General features: G+C 31.5%; 3 protein-coding genes across 3 annotated transcripts in view; all 3 read right to left on the minus strand.

Annotated features, from left to right (window-relative positions):
- LOC108904918 overlaps window positions 1-683 on the minus strand; it is a 4,890-nt gene extending 4,207 nt beyond the window's left edge. The window contains exon 1 of the mRNA XM_018707643.2: window positions 565-683. The gene's annotated coding sequence lies outside the window, so the exon portion shown is untranslated. The remainder of the gene's footprint in view (window positions 1-564) is intronic.
- Window positions 684-3,490: 2,807 nt separating this feature from the next.
- Window positions 3,491-9,150, minus strand: LOC108904923 (serine-rich adhesin for platelets-like). Its single transcript, XM_018707648.2, has 2 exons — window positions 9,075-9,150; window positions 3,491-6,431 (listed from the first exon to the last, which is right to left on the minus strand). The coding sequence occupies exons 1-2, from the start codon at window positions 9,081-9,083 to the stop codon at window positions 3,642-3,644; spliced, it is 2,799 nt and encodes a 932-aa protein (XP_018563164.1). The 5' UTR covers window positions 9,084-9,150; the 3' UTR covers window positions 3,491-3,641.
- A 4,711-nt stretch (window positions 9,151-13,861) lies between these two features.
- Window positions 13,862-25,160, minus strand: LOC108904917. Its single transcript, XM_018707642.1, has 3 exons — window positions 25,086-25,160; window positions 19,510-19,690; window positions 13,862-14,977 (listed from the first exon to the last, which is right to left on the minus strand). The coding sequence occupies exons 2-3, from the start codon at window positions 19,685-19,687 to the stop codon at window positions 14,064-14,066; spliced, it is 1,092 nt and encodes a 363-aa protein (XP_018563158.1). The 5' UTR covers window positions 19,688-19,690; window positions 25,086-25,160; the 3' UTR covers window positions 13,862-14,063.
- Between the last annotated feature and the right edge of the window lie 211 nt (window positions 25,161-25,371).

Here is a 25,371-nt window from a genome sequence, read left to right on the forward strand (position 1 = left end):
TATTATTATTCCATTAAAAAATTTTTTTTTAAGGTAAATGAGGAAAATGAAGCTTGGTGCCGGTCACTGTATGCCAATATATTATTGTAAAATCGGATAATAAATGACGAAATTTATAAGACAGTACATTTTCTATAGGCACCCAGAAACGACAAAATATCTAAAAGTAATAATATACCAAGCTGGTAAACTTACCACTCACTAATATGTTATCTTACGAACGTTATTTATTATAGTGTATACTTATAATTTTTTTTGTCCACCTTGTATAAATTAAATAAATAAAAGCAAATGTAAACAAAACCTCAAAAAAATAATTTGAGATATATAACGAATTATTCCATACTTATCGACTTCACTTGTACAAATACAATTATAAAGATTAATAAAAAATTTACCCTATATCTATTTAAGGTTATTAGGTATAGCAGTACATTAACATAAGAATAGAAGACATTCCCTTATAAATTTGTCGCTGTTTATTTGAATTAGTATGTTGCCTAATAAGGAATAGTTTTCACCAAAGTGAATTTACATATTTGTGTTAATAAGAAAATGACTTACCTTATTTTAAATAGAGCTTGAAAACTGGCTATTTAATGATCTCTACAATGCACTGCAGTTTCATTCTCCTTGTCGTCACATATTACGCATCGTAAGCTTTCTGGGTACATTCGTCATTATATCTTATCAAAATTAAAACGTTATAAGCAGTAATGTAATAGGTATCGTCGTTCTAAGGTGCAATACCCAGTGATCAAGTAATGGGCAATCACCTTGCAAACGTATAGATAAAAAAAATTGTATTTAAATTATTAATCTCAAACTAATGTTTCCGTTATTATCTGAAATTACCTATCTGTGGTATAGATTTTGTTTTTTCATTATTTATTGTCTATTTTGCTACTCTTGAACAAAATTTATAAAATAATAAAAATAAACCCTCTTCCCAAAAGGATCAGTAAAGGATTATTTTTATGAAAACATCTAAACCAAAAACCTTACTCTCTAAAAAGCAGTCAATAAGTTGTTGTAGAGTTGAAAATCTACCTGTTTTCGTTTTTAGAACGCAGCATAACATTTCGTTTTAAATTATGTTGGATTGGTTTTGTAATGTCAGTTTAAATTTTTATATTTTTATCTGCTTCCACAGTTAGATATATGATGTTTATTATGTTATTACTGCTTTAATTTTGTAACCAACAAGGATCCAAGGTCACAAATTAACATAAAAATGTGATATTTTTGGTTAAGCTCATAAAAGTAATCCTTCACTGACTGGCGCATTTTTAAATTTGTTTTCGCAGTTGCCAGTATACCCAATTAATAAGGAAATAATAATAATGTTTCCTTATAAAAAATTATATTAGTGCACTACTTTGGCATAATATCAATTGTCATAATTAGAATATTTGCATCTAAGTAATAATTAGTCGTATACAGGCTGTCTACTATAAGAGGGCCACTCCTATGTATCTCGCTTAATACAAAATGCACGTCAAAAATCTTTATATGTTTTTTGTTGTATTTTTTGAGGCCTTGATGTTTGTAAAAACAAATTTGAGATCCACGGTCAACTTTATGAGAAATCATGAAAAGACTGGAAAAGTACCGAAAGTTTAGGGCCGTCTAACTTTTTTATTTTAAGGGATAGAGAAAACTTGTTTTAATAAAATTTCATGGCAAAATTGATATCTTTCATAAATTTTTGAAGTATCGGAAGTAATTTGCTGCGCCCTCTACGCGGACAAAAAAAATTGTCATCGAAGCAGGCTGTGGATACAAAAGAATGCTTGTTTTTTCCTCATTCATGCGATGTACTACATGTTGCCTTTATCCTTTATATTTATTACATTTTTATAATTTCGATATCAAAAATGTAGATTAATGTATAGAAATTGTTTAAACAGGCCAACTACAATAAATTTTATGAATATGATGTACTTTTTTAAAGCTAAGAATCTGCAATATCTGGCACCCATCAGTTTACCATCATAGAAGTAAGGTCCTATGATGTCGGTGTCAAGAATTCTAACCCAAACGTTCATTGAAAACCTCTGTTGAAATGCAATTTCTCCGTGTCAATGTTAATTAATTAATGTTAATTACCATTAGTCCATTTGAAGTAAATGTTCCTATTAAAAAATCCATTGTTACAAAAATCCCACATCTGACCAGAGAATTCTTTCGCATATAAAAGGATGTTCCCTCTTGCTTTTTTGTCACCATCTACAAAATCCTAATCTCATCGGTTTATTTTCTTCCCTTAAGCTCAAGAGGTGCACTTTTTTCACCTTATAACATTTAAAACCATTTTTCGTAATATCCTTCTTGCACTACCCTTCTCTAAATTTTAGTTCACTTGAATCTCTCACTATTTTCCTCATTTTTCCTATTTACATAATTTAAAATTCTGTTAACATTACCTATTTTATTAACAACAAATGATTTTATTAGCGAAGGTTTTCTACATTCCATTGAATATAATTGAAATTGCATTGATTTGATAGTACAATACAAACATATCACACTTCTCAATATCTGAAAATATCATTATTATTCAAAATTCCGTTTTTTTCATATTACTCACAAAGTTGGCCATGGATCTCAAATTTGTTTTCAAGAGCATAAAGGTCTCAAAAAATGTAATAAAAAAATATATAAGAGTTTTTGACGTGCGACGTACATTAGGCGAGATTCATAGGAGTGGCCCTCTTATAGTAGACAACCCTGTATATAAGAAATTTTCTACATATTTTTTTAATGGAAATGCAAGACATTTTTATAACACATTATTTAGTGTGTAAATACACAGAATATGTTTCTATTTTTGACTCATAGTCACCACTAAAATCATGATTTTCGAAGAAAACTAAAAAATGTGTCATCATGTAATGTCATGACACATCAAAAAACCGTGATGTTTATTTTCAGACATACATAAATGTTTCTTAAATATTAGACAGTTTTTTAAAAGGTTGTACACAGCATCACAAAGTAGGAGGTCCGAAAGATAAGACCATGGTATTCATAATTATGTTTTTGGGGTCGCTGAATCCGAATCCGGAGTCTGTTTGACCCGATCAGGTCTGCTAAATACTTTTAAGTTTTAAATTCGAAAAATTCAAACATTTATACAAATTAAAATTTGAGTAACAAATAAAATTAAAGAAAGAAAGCTTTAACTCTGAACCCGTGACTCTCTAGTTAATTGTTTTGACATGACAAAATTCTAGTATCAATAAGCCTAATTAAGTAAGCTTTAAACCAATGTGTCCGTTAATGCTTCATGTATGTGAATTTATACAGTGAGTCCGTGTCGATTGGGATTCTTGAGAACAGTTTTTCAAGGAAAGCGTTGTTTTTATGAATCCCATGAAATCATTGATCCTCAATTTATTTGAATTGTTTGTATTAATTCTGTTCAAGGAACAACAAAAGGTTTGGCAGTCGAATTAAGGGACACTCTGTACAAATAAAAAAACATAGCAGCATTACGACATATGTATTCTCAGCATAAATTAAAATTAAAGTACACTGTACAGATTGCTCATTTCTTTTCAATATTTATTTAGTATTCTGAAAAACATAATAATGAGAAGATGACATGATGACTATAAAATGTCTCAATTTGCGTTCGTTTATTCTTCGTCATCTCCAAATATTTCTAAATCCCCACTTGCTTCAATGTCGTCAGTTTCAGATTGGGTGATTTTAAATGTAGTGTTTGCTGGTCTTACTATTGGGATCTCACTTCTGTTTATTAATTTTGTCGTAGCAGAGGCAGTAACTTTACCTTTCGCCCTTTCGTTTTCATCTTCATCGTCTCCAAATATTTCTAAATCCCCACTTGCTTCAAAGTCGTCAGTTTCAGCTTGAATGATTTTAACTGTAGCATTTTCTTGACTTATTATTGAAGTCTCACTCCTATTTATTAATTTTGTCGTAGTAGAAACAGTAACTTTACCTTCCTCCATTCCGTTTTCATCTTCATCGTCTCCAATTATTTCAAAATCGCCGCTCGCTTCAGAGTCGTCACTTTTTGCACTTACTGTTGTACCTCCAAGTGGTTGAGACTGATTGGTATTGCTGGTACCCTCCGTTGAACGCTTTGTACTTGCTCGTTGGGTTGTAATGGTAATATGTTTAACCTTTTCCATATCTTCATCATCACCAGTTATTTCTAAATCTCCACTTGCCTCGAAGTCATCGGATTCAGTAGAAAGTGCTGTTGATCCTTTCATTGGTTCAGCTTGAGTCACAGTTGTATATTTGCTAATGTTTACCTGTTCTGTTGTCAACGTAAACATCGTTGCTTGTGTCGTAGAAGACGTAGTAATTTTATTTTCCTCCTCTTTTTTTTCGCTTCCATGAGCCTCGACTACCTCTAAATCGGTATTTAATTCTGTGTGTGGTTGAGGTTGAGTGGTGTTGAGAGGTACTTCTATAGAATTATTTCTTCTTGTTGCTTGATAGACTGTTGTCACTGTCGCAGTTTCGTTATTTCTTAATAATTCTGTCATATGAGTCTTTTCGATTTCTTCGTCATCTTCAATTAAATTTCTTGTTGATTCCCTCAGTGACTGAACTCGAGTAAAAGTTGTGGTATTACTCGTTGATTGTGTCGTAGAAGATGTAGTAATTATATTTTCCTCCTCTTTTTTTTCGCTTCCTTCTCCACCGACTATTTCTAAATCGCTATTTGATTCCGTGAGTGGTTGAGATTGAGTGGTGTTGAGAGTTACTTCTGTAGAATAATTTCTTCTTGTTGTTTGATAGATTGGTGTCCCTGTTGCAGTGTAGTTATTTCTTAATAATACTGTTATATTAGTATTTTCAGTTTCTGCATCATCTTCAACTAAATGTCTTGTTGATTCTGTCAGTGATTGAGTCTGAGTAGTTACCATTGTAATATCCGTTACTTTCTTCCTACTGTCAATCTGTTGAGGAGTGGTTAACTTAAAAGTTGTATTGCTTATTAATTTTTGTATAGTCGTAGAAATATCATTTATCCCTTCTTTTCTTTCATCTCCATCATATTCTGTTATTTCTAAAACAACAGTTGTTTCGAAGTCATCAGTTTCAGTAATGAAATTTGTTGATCCAACATGAGGCTGAGGCTGAGTGGTTCTGACCGTAATATCTATTGAGTCATTGCTAATTTTTGATTGCGGAGCTGCTGTTGATGTAGAAGCTGTAGCGTTAATTATTAATTTCGGTGAATTATCCTCTTCCTCTTTCCTCTGGTCCTCGTCATCTTCAGTTGTCACTAAATCTCCACTGGCCTCGAAGTCATTATTTTTTGTGCTTAGTTCTCTTGGTAGCGTCTGAGACAAAGTGGTTCTGATGGTAGCTTCTATCAAATCTTTCGTCTGCTGCAATGTGGAAGTTGTAGAATTAACGTCGTCTTCCAACTCTTTCCTTCCATCTTCATCATCATCATAAATTACCTCTAGGTCACCACTTGCCTCAAAGTCCTCTGTTAATGTGGAATTTTCTGTTAAAATTCTATTTGTAGTTAACTTTAGAGTCGATGTTGAATTGGCAGGTTCTGTTGAACTTTTGATGGTAGTAGCATACGTGATCGTTCCTGATGTTGTTAATATCGAAGGCTTCGTTGCACTTTCACTAAAAGTCGCTTCTGTGGTTCTCCTTGTTGTTGTTGTGAATGGTTCCGTTAAACTTCCAATTATTTCTTGTGATGTTGTAGTAATGGGTTCTTGGAAATGTTTGATACTGGTTATTTCGAATTCTGCCGATGTTGTAGGTTCCGTTCTAGTTATACTCGGTAATTCCTCCATTTCTTCTAACGTAGTTGTGGTAGTAACCGAAATATAATTTGGAATCGTTTCACTTACTACCGTTGCTTTAGTACTTTCAGTAGAAATTTTGCTGATGGTTGTTTTTGTCACTGAAGATTCTGATAAACTATTGTTAGATATATTGTCATCTGCCGTCGTTTTTGTGAATAGTGCTGGCTCAGTGAAAGTTTTTCCAAATACATCTTTTACTGGCTGACATACTTTATGATTGTAGCAACTAACAAAACAGCACTTGTAATTGTCAGGGCAGTCATCATCTTGGAGGCATTCCATTGATTTGGTAAAAGCTGCCGGCAAAGGTGTATCACAAGTTACAATAATGTCACATTGCCCTGGTCTTATTTCGAAATTATTCGATGGCAGTTTTGGAGTTTGGGGGATATTTTTGGAAGGTTGACATATTTTATGTCTGAAACATCTATGACTGCAGCACATAAAATTATCTGGGCAGTCATCAATGTCTCTACACCTAAAGTGCAGGGTTTGTTCTATGTTGTAGGGATAATCACAATAGTATAAATCCCAATCACATTGCCAGTCTATTTTATAGGTAAAGCACACCGACAGCAAGAGTAATAGACCCAGAACCACCCTTGGTATTGTGTTAATCTAAAAATATAAAATTTATTAGTGTGTTAACAAAGGACAATTTATACAGGCTACTATATTATAATATATCTGCTATGAGATACAAAATACGTTCAATTAAATGTTGGAAGGCATAAAAATATTGCATTTTAAAATTATATACAAATATACAGAGTTATAATGAAACTATTGCGCTCAAAAAATTAATTTTTTTAAATACGTATATTCCCTATACAACTTTATATTTAGAATTCACCACAACATTCTGCGTATTGCATTTTGTCAAATTATTCAAAGTCCTTTAATTTTTTAGAACACACCTTAAAATTTTTAATAATCACCGGCATACAAAAAAAAACTTAAGTCCGAGGATATAGACTCCGGTAGTGCTATTCATTTTGATGCTAATAATGATAAAATACTTTTCAACATTTAAGAGCAACAGGATCAACTTCATTGCAATCGCGAGCAGACGGTATTTTTGCACCCCTTCAAAATGATAGAGGAACACAATATCTTGCAGCACTTTGATGCTTTCCAGTAGCACGCGGAGATGTTCGTTACAATTAGGATATTCGCAGAGCACTGTGACTTTGTGACTTTGAAAGCAGATGGTCGCCACACATATCATTTGAATGATTTAGACTGAAGAGCAACAGCACACCAGCAGAGTGCCGTGCAACTGCACAATCTGTCGTCCGTAGATGCGAACTTTGCAATGAAAATGATGGCGGTCATTTTGAGCAGTTTTTATGAATTTTTGAAAATTAGCTGCTGCTTGACGACGCATTTTCTTCTTTTTCTTTTTCTATTTTTTTGCTAATAAAGTTGTTGTTGTCGAATTTTTTTTATTACTAATGTGTTTGCCAAAAACAGCTTGTAACTGAGATTGTGCCCGATTATCTTTGACCTGATTTTTATGGAAACACTATTTAAAATTACGAAAATTTCACAAGAAACCTTTTCCCTTAGCGAAGCATAAAAGATTGAATATTTTGAAAATTAAAATAAAAGTTTTATTAAACTATGAGACAAAAATTAGTTTCACAGAGCCCCCGTAAGTACGCTGCTGATTAATAATTTTAAAAACTTTTTAATTTTGAAACAACTACTTGATGCAGCTTAATTTGGCATTCAAATTCCACATTTATCTTAAATGATGTTAGAAACTGTTAAACGCTGTAGCGCTCTTAGAAAACATTTTCGGATACATATTTATATGAACTTTTTTTGCTTAAAATAAAATTTCCTATGAATGGTTTACGTATGACGGTTTAACCCCGACTCATCCAGTATATTTAGGGTGTAAAGAGGCCCAAAAATCACTCAATTTAGTTAGCAAAAGGAATCTTCGCTTTGCTCAGACTAACGGTTTTGTTATCTTACCCTTTGGTTTTCAAATGATCTGGAAAGATGATGACTTTTTAATTTTTTTTTCGGCTTTAGTTTCTGGTATGTCCCATTTCAGACGAAAATTTCTTTTCTGGCTAAATTGAGCAATTTTTGGGTCCACTTTCACCTTAAATATAGATTTTACAAGATACTGGCCACTCGTATAAATTCTAACTACGATATTATTTTCACTTCATCAACATACGTCGGAAATGATATGTCATATTTTTGAGTTTGAACTTTTTTGTGTGCCTGATATTCTGTTAACTAAAATGGCCAAACTTTGACTAAGAGTATGTTTTACCGATTATTAGCACCAAAATAAGTAGCACACCGGAGTCTACATCTTCGCATTAGAGTTTTTTTTGTGTGCCAGGGTAATTTTCATATTCGAAACTGTAAAGATATCCATTATAGATATTATTTTATGCAAGGTGTTTTCTAGAGTCACGCCAACTGTACAAATTCCAATAGACATTTTTTCTATAAAAAATTAATTTATAAATATTTGCAACTTTCATAAATCGCAGCAAATATACATATTCTTAACTAATCTGAGACGTAAGAAACCTAGTAATTCAGTAATTCTTATCTTTCTGTATAAGCAATAACAATACATTTTGCTGACTAAATCGATATAGGTATCTTCGAACAAGCCGATTTTCTGTATGGTTTGCAGCATTGTCCTGACTTAGCTATTTTGGCTATACATTTATGATATTCAATATTTAATTCGTAATAAGTAATATATAGTAGTATAGTAATAATATTTGAAACGAATCCCAATGTTCATAATTATTTAATGATAATATGATAATTTATTTAATTGTAATTTTTTTATAAAAAAAATAATAATAAATATTCACACGAAATTTGTTATTACTAAATTAGTTTCAATGCTTTTTAAGAATATGCAATTTTCTAAAGGGAGAGTTAAAAATGGATTATAGTAGAATTTACATATCTTTCTGAGGTAATCTTGGTTATTTTGAAATATCTTTATATTATAACTGATAGTTGTGTAGTATACAAACATATTTCTCATAATATTCATAATTAACATAAAATATGTTAGCTAATTAATTATCTTTAATTATATTAATCAATTATATATTTATTGTTATCTATTACAGTGCACTAAGAGAATATTAATTAATATCTACAATATATTATTTGTATATTAAGTTGTTTAACTGCAATTTATTTAGCTTATCAAGTTTTAGGCGGATTACTGTTTGTAGATGCTTTTTATAATGTGTAACTTTGTCTTACCTGAATCATTGCACTTTCGTGTTAGAACTAACTGACGATTCACCTTGCACTTACTGTCACATTTTGTTCATATTAACATTGAAAACTCAATAGAATTATCGTCGTAGATAAAATAATTTTTCAGTATTTCCTTATATTACACAAATTAAATGACTATACAATTTTATATCTATGTATTATACATAGATCACTGTAGGTAATGAACTGGGATTCCCTGCCCTAATATGTACAGGGTGATTGATGTATATTGGAAAACGCGTATTTCTTGAAAACGACTGAAGATAATTAAATTATGAAAACCGTGCCATATTTTCAGTTGCTGTCACTCAAATGTAATATAAAAAATATTTAGTTGTATATTCACATTATCTGGTGGCGCTCTTCTCACATACTCCTGTTTTGATACCTCTGGTAATATCTTCCAGCTTAGCGATTCTTTTCCTGTTATGCTGTTTTTGAGGTAATTTTTATGAAATTCTCGGCCTTGGTATATGAAAAACAGATGGAGTTCCTCGACCTTTTACTTCAACATGAAATTATTTGGAAAAACGAATAAATTTATTATTAGTTTGCAAACATCATTGTTGATCTGCACCATTTTGTACAAAATCTTTGCAAGTTGTGACAAAAATTTTATTAATTTTGTTCATTTTACTGAATAACTTTAGACATGTTCATTTTGAAGAAATAAAGTTCGAATAGACACTTCTCTAACTCCATCCATTTACTTATCTTACCAGAACGCCATTAAGCGAAATAAGCATATAATTTATTATACGGTCATTTCATTTATATATTTTTTTATTTTACATTTGAATGACAGCTATGGAAAATATAACACTGTTTTCAGAAATTATTTTTCTTCAATAGTTAAGTAAATAATTTTGCTAAGATATATTGTTCTGTCAAAAAGTATCCGGAATTTGTTAATAAAACACAATATATTCAATTAATCATCAACATTTATTTTGTCTTCTTGAAAATAAGCTCCATTTAAAGCAATACACTTGTTCCAACAAACAACCCAGTCGTTAAAACATATTTTAAGCATATATTCCGGTTTAGACCTCAACTCTTTAAACGATTTTTGTCTTATGGCATTGCTTCTGTCGAAGTGGGAGTTTGGAAACGACGAAAAAGTCAGCAGCTAGATGACATTCGATGAGTTTTTGGTCAAAAATTCATTCACAATAATTATCGCTTTGTTTGATGATGCATTATCGTGGTACGAAATACAAGAATTGTACTTTCATAAATATGTTTTTTTTGCTCTCTCTCTCTCTTTCAAATGCCTCATATCGTCCAGATAATATTCTTTGTTGACTGTTTCTCCATTCGGAAGGAATTCTGTGTAGACAATATCATTATAGTCAAAGAAAACAGTCAATATGACTTTGATTTTTAATCGACTTTGACATGTTTCTTTGGTTTCGACTCTTTAGAAAAGCGCAATTCCGAAGCTTGTTCGCTCGTTTGCATGTCAAACTCGCAAACCCATTTCTCGTCCTCCATTGTGATGAGTTTCATGGATGTAGAATCTAAATAAGCTCGTTCAAGCATGCCTTCAGCAACGTGTTTGCGATGTTCTTTTTGAAGAACATTAAGTTCTTTTGGAACCTGCCGTGCTACAACGCGTTTCATATCCAAAACATCAACGAAAATAGTGTCAACTGATTCTTGAGATGTGTTTACTTCATATGCCAGTTTTCTCAAACTATAGCGACACTTTGCAAGCACCATTTCCTTCACTTTATCGATATTTTCTTCAGTTGAAAACGTTGAAAAACAACCAGAACGAGATAAATCATCAACCATTTCTCGATTATGTTTGAATGTCTTGTACCATTCGTATGCTTGAGTTTTACCGTACGTCTTTCCCAACATTTTCAACGATTCAGCACAAGAAATTCCGTTAATAGCACAAAATTTTAGGCAAACTCTTTGTTTGATAACATTATCCAAATCGCGGAACACAACTTTAGGTGGATCAACAAAATTAACAGCTATAAACAACTTGGCAGATCGCGGTCAAACTTCGCGTCAGAGTAGAGTACAGTGCTACCAACATTCCAACAAAAAAGAAATTTAAATCTACTTTACGTAAAATTTTTAAATGACATTCCGGATAGTTCTTTCATAGAAATTAAATCAATCGCCCTGTATATAGGCTGGGTTAATTTTGACACTGTTGGGGATTTCTCTGATTCTCCGACAAAAAATAGCTGATTCGTCCTACTCCACTTTTAAAAAAAGAAGATCAAAATGTCATTGTAATGTCTAGATTTGCTTAAAAGATAAATAGTGTGTTTCATTTTCGACCATGTTTTATGATGTCCTAACTTATCGTTTGTGATTTTTTTAAATTTTCTTAATTGGACTTTTACTAAGTTTCTTTTCCGAAAAATCAGGGTCGTCGTTAACTATATTTTTCCATGTTCAGATTTTTCTATAATAACTCATCATATTTTAATGTCTAAAGGAAAATCGGACATATCTATTGTTGTAAAAACGCCTCTCTTCTTCAAAAAACATTTTTGGTTTAAAAATTTAAAAAACTCACAAAACTAAAAATGTATTATACTTATATTTTTTATAAAACTAAACAAACGAAACTAATGACAAAAAAAGTTTTTTACATTTTTAGGTTTTGCCGAGTAGATGTTTGAAAATTATTTACCCAAAATATTCAAATGCTCATATCTTCTAGAGGGGTTGAAATAAAAATTTTAAAAAATGCATGAGAGCTACCCAAATGGGTACTAAATAATACCAAAGAATCAGGTCACGACCTCATTGATTTGGCATGGAATGCCCCATATATACATGATAATTACCATTTTGTCCTGCATTTCTTCCATGCTCATCTCTTTCTGTGATTATCAACAACAGTTAAAATTTTTTTTGACCGATAAAAACATTCTTAAACATGCTAAAGAGGAATTCCCCTAGCATATGCCATATCGTTGTCTGGATTCAACTAGAGCCTGGATATTTGAAGAATTGATTCTAAACACAACTGGTTTCAACGTTCTAACAGACTGAATTTAGTTTTGAAATTAGTTGTTCACAATGTGGTTTCTAGCTGAGGCATCTACTCATTAATACTCCTCGAAATTTGACCTTATCTCACAAAATTTTCTCTTGTTTTAAAAGTTGTTTATAAAAATAGTATCAATTATACAAAATATCCAACATGTTATTACAATTTTACTCCCGTAAAGAATCCTATTTATTAGAAAAAATCAGAGATTGACCATCTGTGCACAATGCTACGAAGCCATCAAGGATCAAATTGCTAATTTCATTCGTTTACAACATAAATGAGAGATTGGGGTTCATAACTGATCCCTGCGGTACACCCACACTAATTACAGAATTCTAAGAATTAACCCTATACTACTATTAAACTACGTTTCCATACATTATGCTTCAAAGACTAACGTACCTATTGTATTTTGGATTGCATAAACGTGAAGCTATTAAAGTAATATCAACTGTTTTTGAGACATTGCCAGTTGAGAATAACTCTTCTGAAATTTTTGGCTTATTCGAACATTTTTCTATAGGATAGACTTAAGTATCTAAAGTTATTTTGCAGAATAAACAAAATCTATGTAACAATTTAATATACAAATTTTGAGTAAATTCTTGTAAGTTTGCAAGCTGTTACATAAACTTTATTCATTCTGCAAAATTTCTTTAGACACGTTTATTCTGAGGAAACAAGTTCAAGTAAACAATTCTTCTAACCCCATTCGTTTTTCGTATGTCAAGGCCGAAAATTTCTGGAAAATGATTTTTAATGTTAAGCTGAAAAAATATAAAATAAATAATAGAAAAGAATCTAACAAACAAAAGTTCTTTCTAGCATCAGCAAAACAGTGGTATGGTGAATATACAAATAGACCTGAACCCAACGATCATTTTGCAAAAAAGTTTCAGATAAAAGTTATAGGATATCAAGAAACCAATGCTTGATGGTAACCTTGGATATGACCTTGAGCTTAAACTTAAACCGAGTCTAATTTGAAAAATATTAAATTTATTTTATGGCAACAGTCGAAAAATTTATCCTATATAAGATCAAACTAATTTTTCTCTGAATAACTGGATAAAAACGTTTCAATCAAAATTTGTAAGATTTTGAATGACAATTAGTTTAGATGGTAACCTTGGATTTGACATCCACCACAAACTGCAAGGTCAAACTAAGCTCAAATGGAATACGCTGTTTTTTATGCTAGCAACCGACACTACGTCAAATTTTCTTTCTAAATTTAGGATCAAAGAATTTTTTTAGGATGTCCTTGCAAGTTTTGAAAATCAAACTAAATTTTCACAGAAAATGATGGACATGAAAATAATACAATTTTATTCTACTAAAACTGTTAGTTCAATCTTGACAACAATTTTGAAAGGTAACACTTTGTTAGGTTAATAATAAAAATTTGATGATAGGGTTATTCTTTAGACTGATATCTAGTCAGCTGTTAGGTAGGATCTAAGGACACTATCTAATTTGCCAGTCAAAATCTTACAAATTTTGCTTAAAATATTTCTGTCGAGTTATTAAAAAAATGAGTTTGACCTCTAATTGACCTGCTTAGACATATAGGAATTTTTCTTTAGTCTCCATATTCGGTTGCAAAATTTTGCTCCATATCGATTGCTAATATAATAAATAGGGTATTCCATTTAATATTTGCGAGCTGACCTTGATTTGCCCTTGAAACTTTATTTCTATCATTAATAATTAATTCCTGACTCTTAAAAGCATTAATAACAAATTTAAATTCGTATCCACTTCTTTATTTGATGAAACAACTTATTTACTTTCTTAATATATCTATATCTATGTACGTTTATTACTTTCAACATAATGTAACATTGTAATTGAAGTATTAATTATTTTAATTTTCATGAAAATTAACGACATAGATTATAATTTTTTTGTTGTTCTGCTGTGAGCGAATTGAAATTAATGTCTATTTAATTATCACCAGTTTCATCCTCGTAATCATCATATTCTTCATATTCATACGCGTCATTCTCTGTAGTGGTGTCATTGTCGTAGTCATAGAATTTTTCAACGTAATTTGGATCAATTGCATTAGTATCTAAAGTAGTCCGTATCGGGTCAATTGTTACTTTTCGCAGGGAGATTTTAGCGACTGTGGTATTTAATTCAGCTCCTGTAGTTTCTTCTACAACAATTTCTGTTACTTGTTCAGTTGTCAGGTTATTTTCAATTGTAAGTGTTTCTACGTCATATTCGGTTGTAGTTTCTGCGTTATCAGAGTCTTCATAAGTATAAACTTCCTCCTCTGCTTCTTCCTCTGTTACTGTTGTAGCTTCTGTAGTAGTTGTTGAAGTCGTACTTTCTATGGTTTCTTCGTCTTCTTTTTCCGTAGTTGTTGTAAAATAAGATCTTACTTCAGTTAACTCTTCTGGATTAATTTCAGTCGTAATTTCATTCGTTTGTTGTGTTTCAGTTTTCTCTGCAGGCACTATCTTCTCTGGTGTCTTTTTTCCATTCGCAACTATTTTAGAACAGATTTTATGCACAAAGCAATTCTGTTGACAGCATTTAAAGTTACCTGGACACTGGCTATCTTGGTTGCATTTAAAACGATAAGTCATCGAATAATGGTATGGAACTTGGCAGTCGTACGTCCACTTGTCACACTGACCTGGACGCTCATAGTTATAGTTTTTCTTGTTTCTATCGGAAATATTAGATGAATTAGATGATTCAGCTTTGATGCAAACTTTATGAAGGAAGCATTTTTGAGAGCAACATTTGTAGCTTGACGGGCAGTTATCATCACTTGAACATTCAAATTGAAACGTCAGAGCTTTTGCGTAAGGTGTACTGCAAGTAAAACCTCCATCGCCACAGTAACCTAAAAATGATTATACTTTGTTACAAAGGCTAGTGATATAAAAAATAGTCGTATTTTTAAAATGGGTATTACCAGAAAATTTAAAACAGTAAGAAATTATTTTCGAATGGACCTAAGATGTAATTAAAAAACACAGACAAAATAACTACCGCTCCAGACAGCGCCTGGAATAGAACAGCAGTTTTAAATTTCCGAATTGCCGATAGAGTACACCACCAGCATAATTTTAGAAAAATTCAGATGCAGCGGCTGGCATTCCTAGACAATGCTTACGTGTATCCTAGCAACGCATAAGCAACAGTTGGGTAATGTTGTCACGCGTACGTAAGGATTTGTTTTGTACACTTTTTTTCAATGTCTATTTTTTTGTATTACTGTATTTACTTACTTAAATGTATGATGTAAAAATGAGAAATGTTTTAAAGAATGGACGAATACCTATGTAGTCAACTTCAGGCCATCGGATATTCTACAGCAGTGTCACAGTTAAGTTATTTAATAATAATTTTGTTAATTAGCTACTATTTTCACTTTTTGGTATTGAAATACTGCAGAAAATATATTTCCAAATAAACAAAATTCGTAATGATATTTTAAACAGCTTATATAATTTTTATAATACTTGATGGTGATGATAAATTTATTTAATATGCAAGGTGGGTATTAGTAAGTTGCGGAATGTAGCTACAGGTTTTTTTGTGTATTTTGACATCCACTTATGTTTAATAATTGAAGAACTTTTGCACATTATTGTTATTTGAATAATACAGTTTAATTATGTTTTATTTTTCGAAATCGGAATAACCCATTTGAATTTTTTTTTAAATTAAAATGGGTTATTCTAATAATGATAAATTCCATGTANAAAACTACCTAACTATGTATTTTATAATTAACCTTTATACTAAAGAGAATACCTTATAATAAACGAAATAACATTAAAATATCTACCAACTTTTACAAATTTTCCACATGTCCATTATTGTGAATGACTCAGTTGAAAATATGCTTTAATGCACTATTTATTGCGTTAAAAATAAATTAAACATTATCAAACATTTCGTCCTGTATTTTGTCTCTCAATACTTGTACATTTTGAGGTCTGTAATAACATATTTTGTTGGAGTGTCTCTACAAAAAATATGTCTAAGGGACTGAGATCGGGGCTGTTATCTGGCCACCTATCATTTCTAATAATATTTTTACAGTGTTCGTTGACGGAATTCTTCCTCCAAAATAAATTTGCCGATATTCCTGTCCAATTCTTGCAGCATTATTATTTTAATAACACAGTCTAATTATGTTGTATTTTTCATTATCAGAATAATCCATTTTTCAAATTAAAATGGGTTATTCTGATAATTATAAATCCCACGTATTTTTAAAGGAAGGTTCGTTTCCGTCATTTTGGTCCGATAGTGTGCAGAAAGACAGAGTTTTATAGTGTGCAAGAGAGATAGAGTGATGGTGTTGTCATAGAGGGCTTCTCTCTCTGTTGTCTTCAGGAGTCTCTGGCTTCTAGCGCTACGCCAGCGTCTTCAAAACACCTAAGGCTCCAGAGAGGGGGCATGGGGTAGAGCGCGGGGCCTTTCTAGCGTTCGTCATTGAGCTATGACGTCACTACGTATGAGTAAAAGAAAAACGTTTTTGCTCGTTACTAGGAAATGGCTGGAAATATAAAAAATCTCCGCTGGTTCTGATTGATGATCGAGGGTAAGTCCGAACCAATAGAATAATGGTTATAATCGAAAAAATAATTGAAAAGATCTCCCCGACCCCCGGGTTCTGGTTGTTGCAGTAACAAGAGGTGTGTGACGCCATACAATAAAAAAGGCCTTATAACTCGGAAACGGTGCGTTGAATCGAAAAAATTATTTAAAAAATCTCTCCAACAACATTGGTTCTGATTGCCCGCTCTGCGTTGAACGCAAAAGGTCCAAAGTCCGTATGCCGAAAAACAAAAAAGTTAGTCAAAAATTATAACAGCAGTAACGAACGATTTATCTTATCTGTAAGGGATCATTGATTCATGATTTTTTTGTTTTTTTTTTAATAATCTTCGTACTCAATCACCCCTTGAGGTTCCAACAATTTTATTAAATAAAATGTTCAAGAAAATTAGATTAGATAAAGGAAATTTTACATTGTTTATTTTTTTTTAACAGCCTGTGTCACAATAATGGGTACTGCCAATGGCATCCATGATATGCATCACTTGCCATATTAATAAATAAATACAGAATATTCAATAAAACATATGTGACATGCTACATTTTTAAACAATCTGTATAATGCAATTTTTAGATATAGGTGTTAATATCGTTTCAAATTGGAAGTCGACACACAAATCTAAAAGCATTAGATAGTTTTTGAATTCTCCCATTTTAAAGCGAATTCATATAAAATAAATAATTAATTAGGTAAATTCATAATTTTAATAATTCTAACTTGATTTATTTTATTTAGCATCATTTAATGTAAACGTCATTTCAACGTCAAACAAAAGATAAATTTCAATTTCAAAAAATTACATAGTTAAATGCGTTAAATTTATATGTATGCCCAATTATTACATGGCAATACTGCCGTACTTCGAAGCCGCTGCCACCTATTACCAAGTAGAAGAGTTACCACGCTAAATTTTATTGTTGGATGCCAGCTCAAATGAGCCTGCATCCTTTTTGGGTTGCCAATTTCCAGCATTTAACGCGCTGTCTGGAGCGATAGCTCTGTGCCAATAAAATAGTTTTCGAATAGGTGTTGGAAGATTATTGTCTGTTGCTGCAAAAAATAATAAAAAGTAAATAGTACAGTTTTCCTGCTATTTCATGTTTTGTTTTTATTAATTGACGTTTCTATTCTAAAGTACCAAATATCTCCTAAACTAAAAATTACAACCATTTACACCGTTCATTCAAGCACAAAAAACCTTATAAACTTATATTTCATATAGAAAATTAGTAATTGCGGATGTTAAAAACTTTTGTATCAAGGGTAAGTTTTTTAGATGAAGAAATGTAAAACTTTTAGAAATTCTTTTAATAAAAGGAACAGATCATTTCCATTTTTAAGTTGCTAAGGATTCTGAATATGTTCAGAATGACCAAATGTTATCCACCCTGGATAACGCACTTTGAACAAAATATTTTCTGAGACTTCCAGACCTTCCAGAGAGAATGAAAAAAATTTGCAGTTGCAATTTTCAGTTTGCATTTTAAGCACCTCTATTTATCAAATATTTTTTTTGTATTTTCTAAGGAAAATATTTAACAATTTGTGACTATTTAAAAAATTATGTATTGCTCTATAAAATTTGCAACATTTTTATTTACATTTAGGTTTAGAAAAACAATTCTATGAATTTATATTTGTCTCTATACTGACAGGGACAACCTGAATAAACTGGAGGATTTTTGCTGACATTATTTTAATCAGTTTGAGAAATAGTTTTGAGAAATATATGGAATTTTGAAAAATATGTTTTATTATTAGCTCCGTATTTTTATTTTATTTCAGATATTGAGCTAATTCAAATGTGGAATACAAATAGCACCAAATCTATAAGAATAATATTTCAGATCAGATTATTGAAAACATTGTTAAGGGGAAAAACATTAGTTCCATTTATAATGTGAAAGAAGTAATAGGTAGAAATAAGGCACCACAAAAAAATTGACATATTTTTCAATGGTTTTAGTATTAGCACAAACAAAATAGCTATAAGCTATATTGTCTGTGGTATTCGATTTACTTCTATATCGAAATTTAAATTAAATTAAATAAATAAATATTAGAATTTGGAAAATAATGCCCATATTTTTATAAAGCCTATTTGAATAATACATATTTTTGAAATTATGTATGATCTAGACTAAATTAATTTAATAACAGTCCATTGACAAACGTATTACGTAGGCTGTACAGATACACGCTGTGTAATCGAAATGTCTTAGTAACAAATTTATTTTTTAGTAACATAACACCTAGCAATAGCACCTGATAAAAAAAAATCGAGTACAAATGAAATTTTATAAAATTTACCCGGATATTCTATAAAATCTATAACATTCTCTAAAAATTTTAGGTTTTTCAGATTGGTATATAGGTCCCCGTTAAGAGCTGTTCTGAAACAAAAATCATCAGACATGCAATCTGAAGAACCTTTTAAGTCTAGTTGCAAAATATTTTTTAAGCTAGGTTTTATTTATTTAGTTAAAAACACTAACTATCTATTGTTTATTTTGTTATTTTCAATGAAATATTATATTTACCTTATCGGCATCCCGATCTCCAACGTATTAATTTTAAAATACGTTATTTAACTCACTGAGGTTTATGCTAGCAAAATACATGTAGAAAAATATTTTAAGAAATACTTCAGTTTTTTAAATCTGCAATCAGTAGTTGATTTATTTTTTTTTGTTAATAAATTAATAAAACCGGTAGTACTCATTTAAAAAAAAACATGAGAATTAATCTAGGATGTAGGTCAGATTGATAAACAGTATTATGTGGATAATAAAATTAACTACCTATTGCCAGTCTTGACCTTCTTCTGGTGTGACTTCGAGGAGGTGGTATTAGTTTGTATCCTCCTGGGATATTGTCCAACGATGAACTTACAAACAATTGATGTGTTGCAGGATTATAAAAGTAATAACAAATTACTGGGTTTATGACTGCAAGTATTAAAACGTAGATATACTCCATTTTCTGGAAAGAAGGTTAATTTTTTGTTTTAGCTAAACAAAGCTCTGAAATTAAAAATAAAGGAGTTTGTTGAAGAACATTTTTACAGAATCAAGTTTAACAATTCGTAACAAAAAATAAATTTAAAAAAATTAAATAGGTAGGTATGCTAAATATACTTTAATGGTTTTTAAATGCTGCATTGTATTTCCCAAACATTATACGGTGTATAATATAATTCGGTTGAGAAACTTCTCTCAAATTCAAAATTGGTTCCTCATCTCAATAAACATGAACAGTGTTAGGTACCTCATTGACTATAACAGATTGTCTATTACTTTTAAGCCTTCAAAATATGTTCAGAATATAATCGAACTTTTTTAAGATATATTTAGTGATATGCAGCACTGCGTTGCACATAATCAGCTTTGCAACCACATGTTCTTGGATTGTTAATACCTCATTTAAATTTCGTGATATTGTAACAAAAGCCGGGACGCGCAGTCAGTTATTTATTAGTTCTCGGAAGGATGGGTCAAAAAGTAAGATATTTCTGTCGACACAAATTGTCGGAGGGATAATGGTTTTCAAGTAGTAGGTCGCCAAGATCGTCCTTCGGAGAAATTTGCCAATATTTTTAACGATTTCACTTAGACTGTCGAGGCCATGTGTTAAGCGTCTGGGAGGCGCCGCGTAGAACCCCATCTTTTAAGAACGCGTGAAACCGCGGGAAGAGCGTAGAGATTCCAAGTAGAATTCAAATTAAATTGTGAATTAGATAATGATTGAAAAAGAAAAGTATATTAGTAATCTGTTTTTTTTGACGGATTTTTTCAAGCTATCAGAGTAGATTAAATGAGATCGACTAATCCGTCCCGTAATTGCTACGCGGAGTCATAGGGGAAGGTTAGGGTTACTAGTAAGTCATATAATTATTGTTATAAATGTAAATTCACTGGATTACATTTCACGTAAGCAATGAAAGGGTAAGTGCTTGGAATTGATTCTCTGCACATACAACATTTCTAAGTTCCCACGTGTTAATTAAAGTATAACGATAATTAAATAAACTCCCTTTCGAGAATTAAATAGTAACTCTTTCGAGAATTAAATAGTAACTCTTTCGAGCATTAAATAGATAATTAATAAAAGTAGATAATTAAAGAAATAACCCCTCAGGTTACAATATTGTTATTTGAGTGCAACGTGTTTAAGTGGTAGTGACGATTTTGGAAATGTGCGGTTTTCTGAGACAACGATGCAACGTAAAATTTTGGGTGGAACTGGGGAAAATTTTCACGGAAACGTTTCAACTTTTGAAACAAGCTTACGGAGATGATGCTCTGGGTAGTACGCAATGTTACGAATGGTTTTTTTCACGATTTAAAAGTGGTTGTCAGTCAATTGAAGACGATCCTCGACCAGAAAGGCCTTCAAGACCTCAACTGATAACTCCCACAAACATAAAGTCAGAGATCTGGCGCCGATTGACTGTCGGAGAAATTGCAGAAGACGTTAGCATCTCAATTGGGCTATGTCGTGAAACTGACAGAAAAATTGAACATGCATCGAGATGCAGCACAATTTGTTCCTCGTTTGATGACGGAAAAAACAGAAAGAAAGTTATGCGAAATTCCGATGACGATGAAACATTGATTCAAAAGATCATAACGGGAGACCATAGCTGTTTACGGCTACGACATTGAGGCAAAAGTTCTGTCATCACAATGGATTCGGAAAGGATCTCCACGCCTCAAAAAAACTCACTGTTTTTGTTTACTTTAATGGAATTGTGCATTTTGAATTCTTGCAACAATGGCTAGGTGAAAAAATCCACAAAAAGAAACCAGAGTTGTGGCGAGACAACTCATTGTTCTTGCATCATGACAAAGCTCCCGCGCACTCAGCTTTGTTAATTGGACAGTTTTGTAAAAAAAAAAATGAGATTAATGTCCTCCCTTTGCCTTCAAACTAGTCAGACCTGTCTGAGCCGTTCTAAAACAGCAAATTTGTCACAGGATTTAAAAGCTATTTTAAATTAAGCTATGTAGGACTGCTTCACGAAATGGACACATACAGCTCGGTTGTTTTCTGAACAGACCTCGTATTAAGTAATAAATAGGTTAAACATTTTTGTATTTTTGTATCGAATAAAGTATATGAGTACATTTTATAATATCAAATATTTGAAAAACAATTCTTTAGGCAACCTAGTAAAATTAAAAATAAAAACATATTTATACCAATGAAATAAAAGAAAATTACATGCAAATTTCTGTTTTAAATAGTAGATATGTATTTTATTATTAGCTTTTGTGTCTTGCATTCTTCTTATTTTAACAATGGGTAAAAATTGCAACAATAAAAAGGTCTTACTATTTTTTACAAGCTTTTATTTAACTTGCCTTGTTAGTATGAGTCAAATCTTGCAACTGAATTTTAAAACAGCCATCCCGACCGCTTGAGCTGAAATTTTGCATACACGTTTAGTTTGGATCATAATGGATGGTTTGCTAAGTGACGTCATTCTAAATCCAATATGGCGGACTCCCAAAGATGGCGGACCAGTTATTTTTTATGCACACCCAAAGTATGGGTATTAAATGAAAGGGTTTGCTGAGAAGAATACGAAAATAAAAGACGTCACTAGAAGCTTGTTTTTGAAAAAAAAATGTTTAAACATGAACATTTACTTATTTTATTATTTTCCCAAGTAGCCTCCTTACAAATGGAATTAATTTAAAAATTAATAGAAATACATATGTACATTTGATATATACTGGGTGTATTTAAATGGAGGGGCACAAATGATACCAGAGATTCCTTGGGTGAAAATAAGTCGATTTAACCTAATATACCTATATCCCAAGTCACATAATAAAAAACATACAGGGTGTCAAACTGAAAAATAATAAATGGTTTTTCCTTAATAATTTCTATAATTTTAGTCAGAAATGTTTCAAATTTTCAACAGAGAGGTTTTTTAGTGATGGGAAAAATAATATAATAACGATTTTTGAGTGTCGAGTACGAGGCGCCCTCTGCAGGCAATGTTATGCATTGAGTATGTAGTAACTTTTTTGCCAACCCCCGTATACAGCTTTTAGTAACAAAATATGAAATATTGAACTATTTCAAACAAAAAAGGTATACTTATTGAAAATGGCTAAAGCCAACCGTTGAGGAGATATTTTTAATTCATAAATTGGTGTTACGGATTTATACCTCCACGAATGCCAGTCGCTTAAACAAATAAAAAATCGAGTAGGTAAATGTCTTCTGATAATGTAAATTGTAATTTTGAAGTATTAATTTAAAGTGTTAATTAATTCTAGTCACTTTTTACCTGCGGCCTAGATAGTAAATTGTTTTTGAATTGAATAAAATAACAAATTATGTATACTAGTGACGAGTATGTCGATATGTTGCAAGTATTTTTTGAATGTACGACTATAATAATTATCATACCAGATATCCAGAATATTTAAGATTTTTAAATGAGCAACTTCCAATATTGCTTGAAGACGTGCCACTATCCGTGAAAACATGTGCTATGCACATGACGGAGCTCCTGCTCATTGTACTTTAGCTGTTAGACAATGGTTAAATTTAAATTTTCCTGGGAGATGGATAGGTCGAGGGAACGATGCACCAGTCAAATGGCCTGCGCGATCACCGGATCTCACACCCATGGACTAGTTTTTATGGGATCACTTAAAAAATGTTGTTTATTCCAACCCTATTGATAGTATGGAGATGCTTTGTCAAAGAATTTTTGCAGCAGCTGAGGAAGTAAAGAATNCCTAACTGATAGTGCGGGAATCAACTACTCTCTAAGTTGCTTTAGGGTAGTTGTTCCTCTTTTTTCAACATTGATTCAGAATAAATTAAATAAACAAAACATAAAAGTATTGAAAGAAATGAAAATGTACAAGGGTTGTTGCTTTTGATTATTTTTTATTTGATTTATATTTTTTATGAATTTAAAAATAAATGGATTCTGATAAAAACTGGTACGGGTAAGATTTTGTATGTCGCAAAATATCAGTAGTACGATTAAGGACTAATACATAATTTTTTAAAATTTGGCCTGAAAAATCGTAACGAGGTTGGATTCCAATTAGTTTGTAGTTTTAAAATATGTGCCCTTTTAAGACAGATTTAAAAAATATTTGAACTTCACGTGTGTTTTACTTAATAGTGATTATAAGACTTTCACGGTCCGTCCTGACTTTTAAAATACGATGTTTTTTCGGGGTGTTAAGCTTTGGCCGATGTAGCAGGTCACCGCCAGTTACAAGATTACATTGCACTTCCAATGCTTGGAAGTATCGGATGCGACAGTTACAGAAGCCATTATGGAAAGTCTGAGAGGGCTACCGTTGTCTGGGAAGCTGGTCCGACCCCATAGAACCTAGCCCGAGAACAACAAGAGTAAGTTAAGTTAAGGTTAAGCCAGAAGGAGTTTAGTCTGGTGGGGTATGCCGATGACCTGGTGATAATAGGAAGGCATAGAGATTTTGAGAAATTGATACATAAAATAAATGAGATAGCGTACTGGATGAAAACTCAAGACCTGGAACTGGTACCCGAAAAGACGGAAACTATATGTTTGAAATTCGCAAGACGGAATCGAGACCGTGATTTTGAATTTATTATCAGGATAATTTAATAATTCAAAAAGTTTTCTAAAAATCCTGTCAAATGAAGTTGAACAATGTTGTTCAATACCAAAAATCTAGGTATGCAAAGGACATCTAACCTCATAGATTCCTACTTGTATACTTACTTATACAGGGTGCTACAAGCAGTTAACCACATATTCTTTGGGTTAAAATAATGGTACTTTTTTATGCCACTTTTCATTTCGTAGCCCCATTTTCAAAATACAGGGTGTCAAAATAAAAATTTAAACACAAAAAGTGTGCCGACTTAAAAATATGTGCTAAAGTTCAAATACATATCTCTACAATCACCGGAGTTATCAATAAACAGGACAGGATTTTTAGAAAACGTTGTGAATTATTAAATTATCCTAATAATAAAATAAAAATCACACAGAAAATTGTCAGAATGCATTCTAATTTTAGAGTAATTTTATATGGTAGCTGTTAAGAGGACAGACTTATAAATGCAAAATATGTTAATTTGTATACATATATTTTCTAATTGGTGGCTATGAAGAAATATTTTTGAAATGACATTTTTTTAATTCTGGGTAGACACGAGTCCGTCAATAAACAAAAACTTGAACAAAGGTTCAGCTTATTTAGTAGATAAAAGTATTAGACATCTATTTATCCAAATCATATACAAAACTGTTGTGATCTCAGCCTATTATTTTTTTAACGTAGGTTTTATTATGTATGATATTCGTACTATTCAATATCTCTTATTTATTTTTTTCATTTGTACTCACCTTCTTCCATAAATATCTTCCTTCACCAGTCACCTACTAAATATGTATGAAAATTACGAAATAGTTATATAGGCCAAATAATTGTTGAAAGTGTAAATATAGAAAGCAAATAAGAGATAGCATGTATGAATATTTTTAAGAAATAAATATTTGCAAGCGTCGATATTTTTGATGAATGACATCGTTGTAGTCTAAATAGCGATAGACTGTATTTAATAAAGCATACATATCTATTGACCTAAATACATTTTATCTGTACCATTAAATTGGTTTAAAATAGAAAATT

The sequence above is a fragment of the Anoplophora glabripennis genome, unplaced genomic scaffold (genome assembly GCF_000390285.2).
Source record: "Anoplophora glabripennis isolate ALB-LARVAE unplaced genomic scaffold, Agla_2.0 scaffold178, whole genome shotgun sequence".
Lineage (NCBI taxonomy): Eukaryota > Metazoa > Arthropoda > Insecta > Coleoptera > Cerambycidae > Anoplophora > Anoplophora glabripennis.